Source organism: Buteo buteo, chromosome 11 (assembly GCF_964188355.1).
Source record: "Buteo buteo chromosome 11, bButBut1.hap1.1, whole genome shotgun sequence".
Taxonomy (NCBI): Eukaryota; Metazoa; Chordata; class Aves; order Accipitriformes; family Accipitridae; genus Buteo; species Buteo buteo.
In genome coordinates, this window is record NC_134181.1 from 10,549,686 (window position 1) to 10,562,605 (window position 12,920).

The following is a 12,920-nucleotide window of genomic DNA, read 5'->3' on the forward strand; positions in this document are numbered from 1 at the left end:
ACATGAAGTAGTGACTTATTTCCTGCTACCTATGCATTTAGTACAGAGTTTTGCTTATTGCTTGGACACACCTATACAACAAACATCCTCATCTGCTAGATAAATGCAAAACTGACTCCAGTTCAAATACCATTAAACAAATAGTATTTTACAGTATGGAAATATTTTATGTTTGGGGTTTTTTTAAAAGAAAAACCAAACATAGTCCTTCCTGTTACTGCTAAATAATTTAAGACTTTTTTTCACGTTACATTTACATCGTCCTCAAAGTAAATCCGTTTCAGCACTTTACGTCATAATTGGACATGCAGACAGCTGTGAAGCACTGGTTTGCACAACTCCCAGGCGGCTCGTTCTGGAGGTGTCAGTGACCAGACCTATGCCACGCTGCTCGGCACAAGGCGGCCTCGGGCTGCGGCGTCAGATGCTGCGGCAGCCACCACATCTCCCCTCTCTCCTGAGGAGCAGGGTCCCGGACCAGGTGGCCCCTCACACCAGTGCCTGCTGGCAGCAGGGGGGCACCCCGCTGGGACTGGAAGAGTCACCTCGCGACCCCCGCTCTCGGCCCCATCTCCGTCGATATCTCAACCGCTGTTATTTTGGCACCTGTAAAAAGCTGCTTATCCCTACTTCACGTGACTTGGCAGACCCGACTGAGAGTTTGTCTTATTTACTCGCACCCAACCAAAACACAACCACCTTCCTAACGACAACAACAACAAAACAAAACACCACCAAAACCCACAAACAAACAAAATCACTCTGATTTAGGTACATTTCAGGTTTTATCCAATCAAGCAGATGACCAAAAGAACCACTGAACAGAATCTGAAGCCAAGGCACTTTGCAAGGAGGTGTTTGTTTTAGGCACATGACATTCCCTCACAGAAACCTAAATAAAATTCCAACATACCATCCAGATTAGACAAAAAAGGAATATAACGTGCCACCTGTCCTATAAACAAAAGCCCATCAATAGTTTTGTAGGAAGCCCATCCTATAGGTACGTTCATTTGAAGATCATACAGAGCCACGCTTTAAACAAAGGCAAACAAAACATGCAGATCACAACCAGTTCCTCCCAGCAATTTGTTTCCACAGGAACCTGTGCCTCCAGTCCCCACAAACTACAATTCATGTGTATCATAATTCAAAATATTTTCATAAGCAACAGGTCCTGCAAGACAATAATGAACAAAATTCCAGACTACTGAGTTATACATTTCTAACTTTCCCATTTATATGCTGTATTAATCACTTAATTCCTATGCAACCCAGTGAAATGAACTCATAAATGGAAAGGCTTATTCTGTATCTATAATAAACTGAATTAAAAGTCATTGGTAATTCTTGTTTGTCTCAAAGACTAATTTAATAGTGTCACTAAAAGTCACTAGTTTTGAACCAGCATTTATTAGTTAATAACAACTGTGCAGGATGCTCAAGAGAGCTTGTCCAGAAGAGATGCCTCTCAGTAAATTGTCAAACTTCCCATCCCCAATCTTCCAGCAAGGGTGCAGTATCCTCTCCAGTCCATTTCCTAGTATTTTCTATTAAGTCAGACTGTAAGAACTCATAACTTACCATATCTTTGCTATTAAAACAAAATGGATAAATACAGTAACCTTATTTTTGTCTTCAGGCTGCACACACATGTTCTGTATGGTACATACACAGACACATGCTCTCTACTGGAACACATGTTACTGCCATTGTGTTTGTAAGATTTTTAAACAAAGTTAAAAAAATTTGGCTATTGCTTCACTTACGAGAATTCTCTACTCGGCTCTTAAAAAAAGAGAAGAATCAACACTTTTGACCTGGCTTTGTGTCCCCCTTCACAGGCCAGCCTGTGTTGGAAACCTGGCTAGCCAAAACAATATTAAAACAGAGTACTGTAAGTCCATAACAAAAAGTAGGATAAATTAATTGGTTTTAGAAGCAAAGGTGTACTTATAAAATTTGTCAAGTATTTGATCTGCACAGACTCCTGTTTAACTAGCCTGTTAGGCTATTTTAAAAAGTGAAAGTTCTATTTTAAGACTATCAGAATCAGTCTGTATCCTTTAAAACCCCATTTAATCCCAATTATGAGTAAACATCAAACATCCCACAAATACTAAAACAAGAAAGGAATTTTAATGAGAAAACAATCAAGAACTTAGAGTAGTCCTAAGGAATCCATTAAAGTTTTTTGGGTTTGTTTTTGTTTAAAGGAAATGGTGCAAAATGTCCTTGCAATCCCAACGTTCCCAAGATTGCAATCTGAAGGCCCCCTTAGATGCCATGCCTTAAAAGGCAAAAAGAGTCTAGACATACTGGTAAAACAGAACATTAAAAAAATAGATGTAGGCCAGAACATTAAAGAGCACTGCCAGCTGTACTGGGGAATGCATGAAACCTTCAAGCCCGTCTTGCTGTTTAGACTGTCTTAGAAGCGTTATACAGTAGTATCTCATCCAAAATAGAAAAGAGCCCACAAAATTTCATTGCATAACTGCAAATCCACCTACTCATGATTTTATAACTCAAGAACAGATCTGCCTAAAGACTGCAAACAAACTTGGCACACTGCAAACAGAGGACTATAAAATGTTGTTAACAGCACAAAAGCCCTAAGACTCTGGCAAAAATGCTTTCGCATTCTCGGTCACGATTCTTACTGTACTGCCACCATGAACTAAACATACTGAACATCCCAGGGACTTAGGAGACTATCCTATAATTCTGGAAGAGCACTTTCTTCAAAACACTTTAAAAATGTTACTAAGTGATAACATCATATAAAAGATCCCAACGTTTAGTAAAAGGTTTCACCTACATTAGATAAAAAGTTTCTAAGCATTAAATGCAACAATTAGTTTCTTCTAGAACAGTATATGATCAAACAACTAATTAATTTATTCACAACATTCAAGTGGCAATATCAGTTCCTAGCATGAAAATAATTTCATAAGACAAATGTTACAGAAGATTATTAAAGACTTGTAGAACTTCAGCATTTCATAATACTCACAACCATGCTTGTTGCTTTCTTGCATGAACATTTCAGTTTAAAATGTACAAAAGTACAGAAAATTACTAACATGGAAATGCTTACAGTTAATTCATAAAATAATTTCACAAAAAATTGCCAGAACCGTTATGAGTAGTGCTGTATCGCTGGCAGATTTACAGCATTTGAAAACAATAATGTTTAGCTTAAGTAAAGCTACAGCAGAAGTATCACCATATGCAACTCCAGATCTAAGCACAGGACATATTTCTCCATATCGGGCACACAGTCGCTGTGCTTTTAAGCTATACTGTACTGAAGGGAACTACCGTGAACAAGTTCAGCTCACTTGCAAGATGAACGCTTTGTGAATGTACATACAAGCTAAAGAAAATTTAAAGAAGTGTCTTGAACAAGACATTATTCAAGCATCAACAGCTGAGTATCAAGTTACCTATTAAGAAAAGTTTAACTGCAGACAATGCTGAAGACACTTGTTTGGGTAAAAATGCATCATATTATTCCACAAGCTAAGGCATTAAAAACCAGAGCCTTTATTAATTAAATACAATAGTCAGAAATGGGATACTCAGAGTTATAGTTCCCAGTTTAATTCACACACAGTGAGATTAAAACATTAAAAGTTACTCTGCTTACCTGAAACCACCTTTCAGGCATTATGCCATTCTAGTAACATACTGCAGCATGAGCACACATTTCATCCTGGACATCTACTAAACAAACAATGCTTGAAACCTGTCCCTGTAAAGATTGCGTTACCCGACTCATACCGCTGCATACTGCATGGGCTTCTCAGTCTGGGCGAGCGCTACACCAGCTCTAAGACCTCTTTGCCCATAGTCAGTAATATTTTTGACCCATCTTTCCTCTACTCATGGTTGTACGTTCTTACACCTGTTCTACAACAGGTTGGTGTTAGCCAGCTTTTGCTTTCCTCCTCCCATATTCTGAAGAGTTGATGGTTCAAGTTCCAGAGAAATCTAAACATTACTTCCACGTTTTGGAAGCAACAGACTACACAAATCATCTGAGAATTAGGTAACTTTAAAAAAAAAAAATTTTTTTTTTTTTTAATCCAGCTCTAATTTAGAAGGAGTGACTACTACCACTACGGAGTAACAGCAGTTGACCCACTGTTAAGATGTCTATACATTGCACATCTAGTCCTCTTTGTGTACAAAATTTCAGTACAAAATTATTTGTTGAGGTCTAGAAGCAAGAGGTATTTCTGCAATGCAATTTTGAGCACAGGGTGACAACTATCAAAAAGTGTGCAAGTTGATTTGACAAAATGATGCATTAATTCCCAGAAATTTTCAGAAATAACAGATTCTTCCTATACTGGTTATGTTAGAAGTAAAACACAGCCTCTTAGATTTCTAGTCCTTGTCTCATCTCAAGATGATAATTAAATCACTAGGGAGGCTCATCAACAAAAGACATTACCAGAAAGATTACAGGAAAAGAAGGTAGCTTTTCAAATAATACTACCATTAGAACTACATTTCTGACTATAGCATCTACAATTAGTATAGTGATCTATTACTATTACACCAGTTCAGAGCGGGAAGAAAAAAATAGAGCATACTTATTACAGAGATTATAGAAATTTCTTCTGAAAGCAGAATTTAAAACTATCCACCATCTTAGAGAGAAATTTATAACAGGAGTTTGGAGTTTACTGACAGTAGGACACCAGCCCATGGCCAGATGGTAGTTAAGAGACACCATGAAAGAGACCAAAACCCACTCACCTTTCTGTGGGAAGACGACCACAGTCTTTTCTTTAGTTGCACACAGAAACAACAAAAAGCAAAGCTAAACAGAGTTATCTCATCATTCTTCCCTCTATGGTAAATGTCAGTATCAAAACATCACCACACGGCAATGCAGACCTACAATCTTTAAAGAGAAATCTTTCCAAAGAGAAATCAAGAGTTTCAGAGACACTGAAGAGACATGGTTTACCTAAAGAGGATTTATAAGCATATCTGTGTACTACAAATTTGATCCTTTTAATTTATAACAGTCTTTTTCGAAGACCAAATGCCAAAGACCACCAGCATCCACTGTCATACTTAACACATCCTCTGAACAAGCAGCTACAAATACCACTGAGAATCAAAGCTCAATGTACAATAAAGTGACAACAATTTCTTACATAAACGTGTATTTATTGTTTGGAAATTATAAAAGATGGAAGATACAGTTAATCACAGAATGACTATAAATTACCAATGCAATCCCAGGGCATAACAGGAGAGGTATCTCCAGCAGAGGCTTGAGGAATGACACGTCATCATACACACTGGTAAGACACACTGGAAAGGCTACCTACAACTCAGGTTGTGCCTGCTAAGAAACAACTACCTCGGTCAGACAGTGGTGCAATGAAGGGCTGCTGGACAGTCCGAGACCGGAAAGCCCCTCTTACGAGCAGAGTCCAAAACAATTTTATCTTGCCTCATGCAGCGAGATGAAGGCTGGCTGAGTGCAGACAGCTCTTTCGAAGTGCACAAAGGAGTAAGTAGTTAGGACAAGTGGCAACATTAACACAAGAACAAATGGCTATAAATTTGCTGGAATTAAGTTCACCCCAGAAATGAGGAAGTTTCCTATAGCTCCGAAGTGCAGAATAAATGAACAAAGCTAACTTCAGGGTGAAACTAACACTTACGGAAAAAAAAAGTCAGGTACAGGGCTGCCTGTGACACCGAAGCTGCATTAGGAGGCTCAGACGTCTCCTGCAGTGCTCTGCTTCTCACCGAGACCGTTGAATGCTTTCCGTCAGGACCAATGACCTGACCCCTGCGGAATGACCTTACCATGCAGAGAACATCATCCACTGACCTCTGTTAGGTACGGTCTAATTTTCTGTAGCTTAATTAACACCCCACTTACATGAAACCAAACTTTACAATAACTAATGTGAAAAACCTCAATTTATTCACATTGCATTCAGCAACCAACTGGTAACTTGTATGATTTAGAGAATGACAACTGCCTGTAAAGCACTCGGCTCCCCGCTCTAACAAGCCATAAACAAAGCAGATCAGTAATCACGCTGCTGTGCAGCTGCATAGGAGTACTGCAGAGAGATCCAAGGAGAAAGGTGCGGGCAAAAGCTACACATGCCGTAAGATGTGACACATGGGACTGGGGTGGGAGGTTGGGGACTCCATCTGATCCTCCCTCCAGAAATGATCGGAATGAGATGCTGAGCTGAAGGCACAAGAATGCAGCAGTAATTAAGCATGAGATTACTGAACACCTTGTAATAGTTTTCAACCAGATTCTAATAGTTAGCAATTAGCTTACTCCTTGGAACATAAATGTTATTACTCTAATTTTTTAATATAATTAACAATGAGAATTCTCAATAGTCTCACTACCCATGTAGGCATGTATTACAGGCTTTTTGAATTTTGTTTTCTTCATTGCAATAGATCCTGATAGCAAAGAACTTTACTGTCATCCTGGCCTTAACCAGTTTCTGGATCTGGAAATGTATAGCGACAGTAAGCCACAAAACAACTTTTTCCAACATTCAACTACTCTCCACCAATGAAGATGGAACTTTTTATTCTGAAAATTGTGAACATATGAACTGCTATTCCCACCAGATTTCATTTAGCTCAAAATCTTGCCTCCACTGACGGGCAACAGCATATGCTATAGAGAACAAGACGAGAGCAAGCACGCAGTGATACTTCCCAGTACACTCATCAGCAAGTTGTAGCTCAGAGACCTCCCAAGCAGAAGTATTATCTTCTTTAAAAGGAGTCTCTGACGGATTTTTGTAGCATTTGGAACAGACACATGAAGAAAAGAAAGTCTAGGGCTGTCTGAGCCACAGAGGCCGTCACTAACCACCACAAATGCCATCCTCTTTTAAGCTGGCACATGATACAGGTTTTCTGACACTTGCTACTTCCACCAGAAGGCTGCTCTGTGACCTGACCTGCTCCAGTTAAACCACTCCCAACTACTGACAATGTCACAAGAACTGGCCAGGCACCATTCTTCACATCAATTGTCCGAACTGTTAAAGGTGATCTATGTTACTTTAAATCAAGTACCTGTGAAAACCTGGGAGGATCCTAGTGACAACCAGTGACGCTCCCAACAGGATCCTGCCTGATTTCCTCATAACTCACCTGCTGGCCTAGTGAACAGCCCACCTGGAGCTACTGTTCCCAAAGAAACCGAGCAGCAGACAACAAGCAGTCATGAATCACCATGGGGATTTCAGTGGGAAATGGATGTCTACACCCAACTTTAATGATAGTAAGATCCTTGAAGGCGCAGAATTATAACAATCAAGAAAAAATAGCAGTGCATTTAGAAAAGCTGAAGAGAAAAATAAAGTGAGTAACAAAAAGCAGGCAATCTCATCTAAAGTTAAACTATTTCCAGTAAAGAGGTGGTACCTGCTAACCAGCCCATCACTTTTGGATGATGGCAATGCGCCCCACCTGATTCTCCACATACTAAACACCTTTCTTCAGCAAGCACACTCAGAAAAAGGGGAGACTCTCCTTAGGAAATTCAAGGGAATGATACGAAACAAATCATTTGAGGATGTCCATAGGAAAGTTCTCCCGCGAGTATCTGTTTGATTATTGCCCAATAATCTCCATGGGAAGTATTAAAGCCCCCAAAAGCATGAGAAACATAAAACCATGCCAGAGAGTAATAAAAATAAACTCTGAAGAGCTTTTCTGCTCTGGTCTCCAAGGACAACTATCTAATCTCTCGTATCTGCCGCAAGGCAAGGTACTGCTCCATCTAAATGCTGGCAAGTCAGCTGAGACAATTTTCACCTAGATTTCAACTTCCCCAAAGGAAAAGCATTTCTTTGGTTAGTAAACAAGTGTACTGGCTTCACCCTGACTTCCATTTCAAGTTCAAACCCTCATCTTAAAAAAACCAACCAAACAAAAAAAACACACAAAAAAACCCCAAACCAAACATGAGCACTCCATGCTACTTTAAGTCTTCACCCCCACCCCCCCATTCACTTCCCTTCACACCGTTTACTTCCCACCTGCCTGATGACACCCCATCAGGTGTCTCAGCCACCCCAGTAGCCCTGAACACTCCTTTCCTGATATGGTCCGACACTCACCATCTTCCTTCCTTCGAGCTTCTTCTTTAAAAAGAGGCTTACAGCTGCAGGCCCAGTTACAGCAGATGTTTCCTCACAGATCCAAATAAACACACATGCAACTATTTCAACAGAACAATAAGATATAGGCAAAAGAGCTACTTTCTGAAAAGCTCACCTACCTAACAATAAAACTTTCAAAAAGAGGAAAATCAGTTCAATACTAAGCTGTTCCACATGGGCCCTTTTTATTACTTCCTCCCTATTCCTCATATTGATATTACTGACCATTAGCAGGCAGATGTATGTACTACATAACTGTTCAACTTAGCCACGAATATTAATAAAAGCCCTAAACAGTAAAATACAGTTTTCTTAGTTTCCATACCCAATTTAAAATTAACAAAAAACCATAATGCTAGTCAACCTTTTCTGGGAGTCAAGGGAAAGAAAGCCAAAATAAGACTGAGAAATAACCTGCACAATACTATACATGAATCATTATCATAACCCATTATGTCAGTGCCCCTTTAAAGGGCACTTCAGGGCATATTCTCTCGAAATGTTAATGAAGACGAGTTAAACTATTCTCCCCTCTAGCAGCACTTAAAATTACTCCACGTGCCTAAAATGTCATACTGCTTTCCCTCTTCTAACAACTCCTGTAACAATATTTTGATTCAATAAAGACAAATCTACCACAAAATAATAAAGCCCTACAACCACCTATTTTCAGTCACGTGGGTTTTTTCCCCCCATTCCCTGCTCCTTCTGCTTTTGACAATCAAGAATGGGCATTTGGAAGAAGAGGCATTTAAGCCACAATGTCCAACAGTTATCCTTCACACACAGCACTACGAACTAATTTGCGGAAAGCCCTTCAACTGAACATTAGAATAAACAGCAATGTTTGTCTTGAGCTGATACTTTCATCTGCCAATCACATATGTATTTTAAGACAAATCCTGATGCTAAATGAAGCACATGCATTATAATCTTTCCTGTAGCATTCTTTTGACTACAATAAATTTAGAGACCTTTTATCTTAACCAATGCTTTTTTTTTTTTTAAGTTTTCTTGTGTGCAATAAAGGGAGCTCCTCCTCATTTTTAAGAGCTAGAGTTCTATACTATGGACTTTGATACATCTTAGTTCTCACAGTATTTTTGTAAAGGTATTATTAAACATTATAATAAAAATAACTGTACTTGGCAAATAAGCAAATTAAGTACACTGTGGAATGTGTTCTCTCTTTTCTTTCTTTTCCAAAACTACTCAGTTTTCCACTGGTTTGCAAGATTCAGTAGTCTGCTCTAGCAGTCATTACCATGAATTAGACAGAGCTTCTTCTGAGTACAATTGTGCAGAAACTCAACATGCTGAGATGGTACATAGGATTCCACCCTATACTAGCTAATTTAATTTCTTGTTAATTTCTGACTCACTGGGTTCATACACTCTGTAGGAACCACATGCAATAGCTCAGATCACTCTTATTAAAAAGGCACAACACATTACTCAGTTCCCCTGAAGATACTAATCTGCACATATACATCTTCCTAACAACGTACTGGAAGAAGCGACAACGTCTTTGTTCAACAGACAAGAAAACTCTGTACCTGCAGCTCCAGCACAGAGTGGTTTTCCCCCCCATCTTTCTTTACAAGACTTAAAAAAATTGAGGTGTACTCCATGTGTCTGTAGAACTTGTTCCAAGCAAATTAGAGATTAATAATAAAGGATTCACTCACTCATGATCAGTAATCACTCATCTTAATTACAAGCTTTTAACGTGACTTGCCACAGTTACTAGTGTACTACAGAAAGGATCAGCAGTAGGAACAGAAACAAAAATCCTGAGGGCAGATTATTTCAGCGTATTAGGCAGCACCACCCCAGGATTTCTACCACATGTACAGTTTCTAACAGTTCAAAGACAGGTAGATGTTGCACAGCAATGACAGATTCTTTGGCTTCAGTCCCAAGAACACATCACGCAAATACAGCTATTCCCTGTTGTTAAGGCTCCTCAGGTAACACACTCATTGCTACCACTTGCAGAGCACAGATTCTGTTCTACACTGAGATGAGAAGAAAACAAATCGGACTTCCAAATCCTGGACGTTACTGGGTATTTGTAAAAAATGATCATATATTCATCAATGCAATCCTCTATAAACTTGTGTCACTGTTGAACCTAGGATACTTTTAATGTATTTCACGTGAAACCTGTCTGTGCAAGCTTTGTCTTGTACTAACCAGCAGTGGCTTTAAATGCTGAAGTTATATATACGAAATATTAAAATGTTCCTGCCATCACAGTCCTCAAAGAACTCGCCCGTTTTAAGGGCAAACAATTTGTAGCACCCTAGAAGAAACTACTTCATGATTTATTTCAAGCTTACTGCCGTTTTCATAAAACACCTATTTTAAAATACCCTGAAAAACACATTTGTTAAGAAATGTGTCAAAGTGACTTTGAAAGCGGATCAGATGAAGACAAACATCAGCATCATCAACAGGAAAAACTGACAAGACCCTTCGGTGTTACTACGCATTTAGCTGCCACGGTGCTGCTCTAAGACTTGCACGGACTCCATCAAACTAAACGGGTTAGCTGTTTGAAGGACGTGAACAACTACAGCTTACGTTTTATTTCAGAACGGTAAAACGTGGGATAAGGGGGGTGTTCCAGGGTTTCTCTCCTTCTACTCTGTGCACTTAAGAGAACTTCAGCCTGTGAAAGGCAAGCAGGTAAGCAAGTACTTTGCAGGCACCCAAGCGGACCCCCCGGGACGACCCACGCCAGCCGCTCCTCACCTAGCACTTCGGGTAGCTCCCACCCAGCGGCCCCCACCGAGGGACACAGGACCACGACAGACACACGCCTGGCCTTGCCCGGCCTGGCCCGGCGGGCAGGAGCCCCGCGGGCAGCGGGGCAGGCGGCGCATCCCCCGGGCAGGCTGCCGGGGCCGCTGCCAGCCCCAGCCACACCGCTCTCCGACGCCTCTCTCCGGTACGCCCGTCAAAGTGAAAGAACGTTTAGTATTTAAATTGCAGGACTTATGTACGGAGAAGTGGGGTTTTTTTAACCCTGTACAAAACCTGTAGCGGTGGAGTTTTTTTCCATACCCCAGCGATCTAGGGGCGCAGGCCGGCCCTGGCACGCACAGGGAGGTAAAACCTCTAACTGCGACCAACCGGCACAGCTCAACACCCCTGCGAAACCGACCGTAATGGAGGCCCAGCCCGGGCCGCTTCCCGCTGCAAGGGGAAGACACGCCACCTGACGGGAGCGAGCCCGGACGCACCTCGAGCCGCCCCAAGCCCAGCGGCACTTCCTCCCGCCGCCGGGGCAGGACGGCGGAGGCCGGGAGGGCGGACGGCGCCGCTCCGGGGCCGAACCGAGCCGAGCGCCCCCCCCCCCCGCCGCGCCCCGCACCGGGCTGACGCGACCCGGTCGCTCGGAGGTGGCCGTTCGCAGGGCTCGCGCGCGCCCCAGCGCCGAGGTCGGCGGCGGCGGGTGACACGGCGCTCCCGGCCCGGCTGCGGCGGCTCCCGGCCCGCGCCGGGCTTTCCCGGCCGCCTGAAATGGAGGACGGTTGGGCCGCCGCCAGGCGCCGCGCCCGCAGGTACGCACCTCGCCGCCGGGCCGGCCGGGAGAGCGGCACAGCCCCGCCGCCGCGGGGGTGCCTTTCCCCCGCTCCCCGCCCGCAGCCGTACGGGGGAAGGTAGCCCGCCGGGCGCGGGGGTCGGCTCTCCCGAGCGCGGGGGGCCGCGGGCCCGCTCCCCGCCGGCGGTACCTACCACCTCGGCCAGCTTGATCCTGCCGAAGGTGCCCCGCAGGTAGTCCAGGTCGCAGCGGAGGCCGCCCAGCCCGCGGCGCTGGGTGACGGGCTCCGTCGTGGGCTGGTAGGGACTGCTGGCCCCCGAAATCATGGAGGTGCTGGACGCCTCGCCGTCGAAGCCCTCCAGGTCATCGCCGTTCCTCATGGTGCCGGTGCCGCCGCGCTGCTGAGGGGCTGCCCGCGGAGCTCCGGCCCGAGCCGAGCCGAGCCGCGCTCACCTAGCGGAGCGCCGGCTGCATGGCTCCCCCCCGTTCCCCGTCAGGCGGAGCGGCGCGGGGAGAGCGAAGGCAGCATGCTGCTCTGACCCGGCCCGCCTGCCGCCGCCTCAGCCCCGGCCCCGCGCGGGAGGAGGAGGAGGAGGAGGAGGAGGGAGAGCGGCGGTGCGCGGGCAGCCCTCAGCGCCGCGGGCAGCCCTCAGCGCCGCGGGCAGCCCTCAGCGCCGCACGCCGCCCTCAGCGCCCCGCCGCTCGGGGGCGCCCTCGCCCCACCGAGGGGCGCCGGGGGCCGCCGCGGCGCGCCCGGCCCGCGCTCCGGCTGGGACGAGACCGCCGGGGCGCCCTCAACCCCCTCGGCGGCGCGGCCACCACCCCGCGGCTCGCTCCGCTCCGCTCCGCTCCCCCGGTCCCGGCAGGGCAGGGCAGCTGAGCTCCGAGCGGGGACGCTGCCGCCGCCGCCGCCGCCGCTCCTCCCCCTGCGCTCAGCGGAAAGGGCGGGGAGAGCCCGCCCCGGAGGGCGCGCCGCGGCCGGGCGGTGCCTCCACCGGCCCGCGGCCCTCCGCCCGCTCCGCCCCCGCGGCCGGCACCTGCCCCCGGCCGCGTCCCCGCCCCCGGGCCGGCCGGGCCCGCAGCCGCCCGGGCAGGGGAGGGGCCGGCACCTGCCCCCCGCCCGCCGGGCTGCTGCCCGCCCCGCCGCCGCCGGCGGCGCCCAGCCGAGCCTGGGGCGGCCGCCG

The 12,920-nt window shown here is 45.4% G+C and overlaps 1 protein-coding gene across 4 annotated transcripts in view; it reads right to left on the minus strand.

Moving 5' to 3' along the window:
• The window catches only part of CMTM4 (CKLF like MARVEL transmembrane domain containing 4), a 41,270-nt gene extending 28,613 nt beyond the window's left edge, over positions 1-12,657 (minus strand). For 3 of the 4 annotated variants that reach the window (XR_012652173.1, XR_012652172.1, XM_075040002.1), the window contains exon 1: positions 11,931-12,656. Coding sequence is in view for 2 of the 4 variants with exons in the window: in XM_075040002.1 (XP_074896103.1) it covers positions 11,931-12,116 (186 nt within the window). In the remaining 2 variants the exon portion in view is untranslated. Of the gene's footprint in view, positions 1-11,930 lie in introns of all 4 variants that reach the window. The other variant, XM_075040003.1, reaches the window with a different exon arrangement.
• Positions 12,658-12,920: the final 263 nt, after the last annotated feature.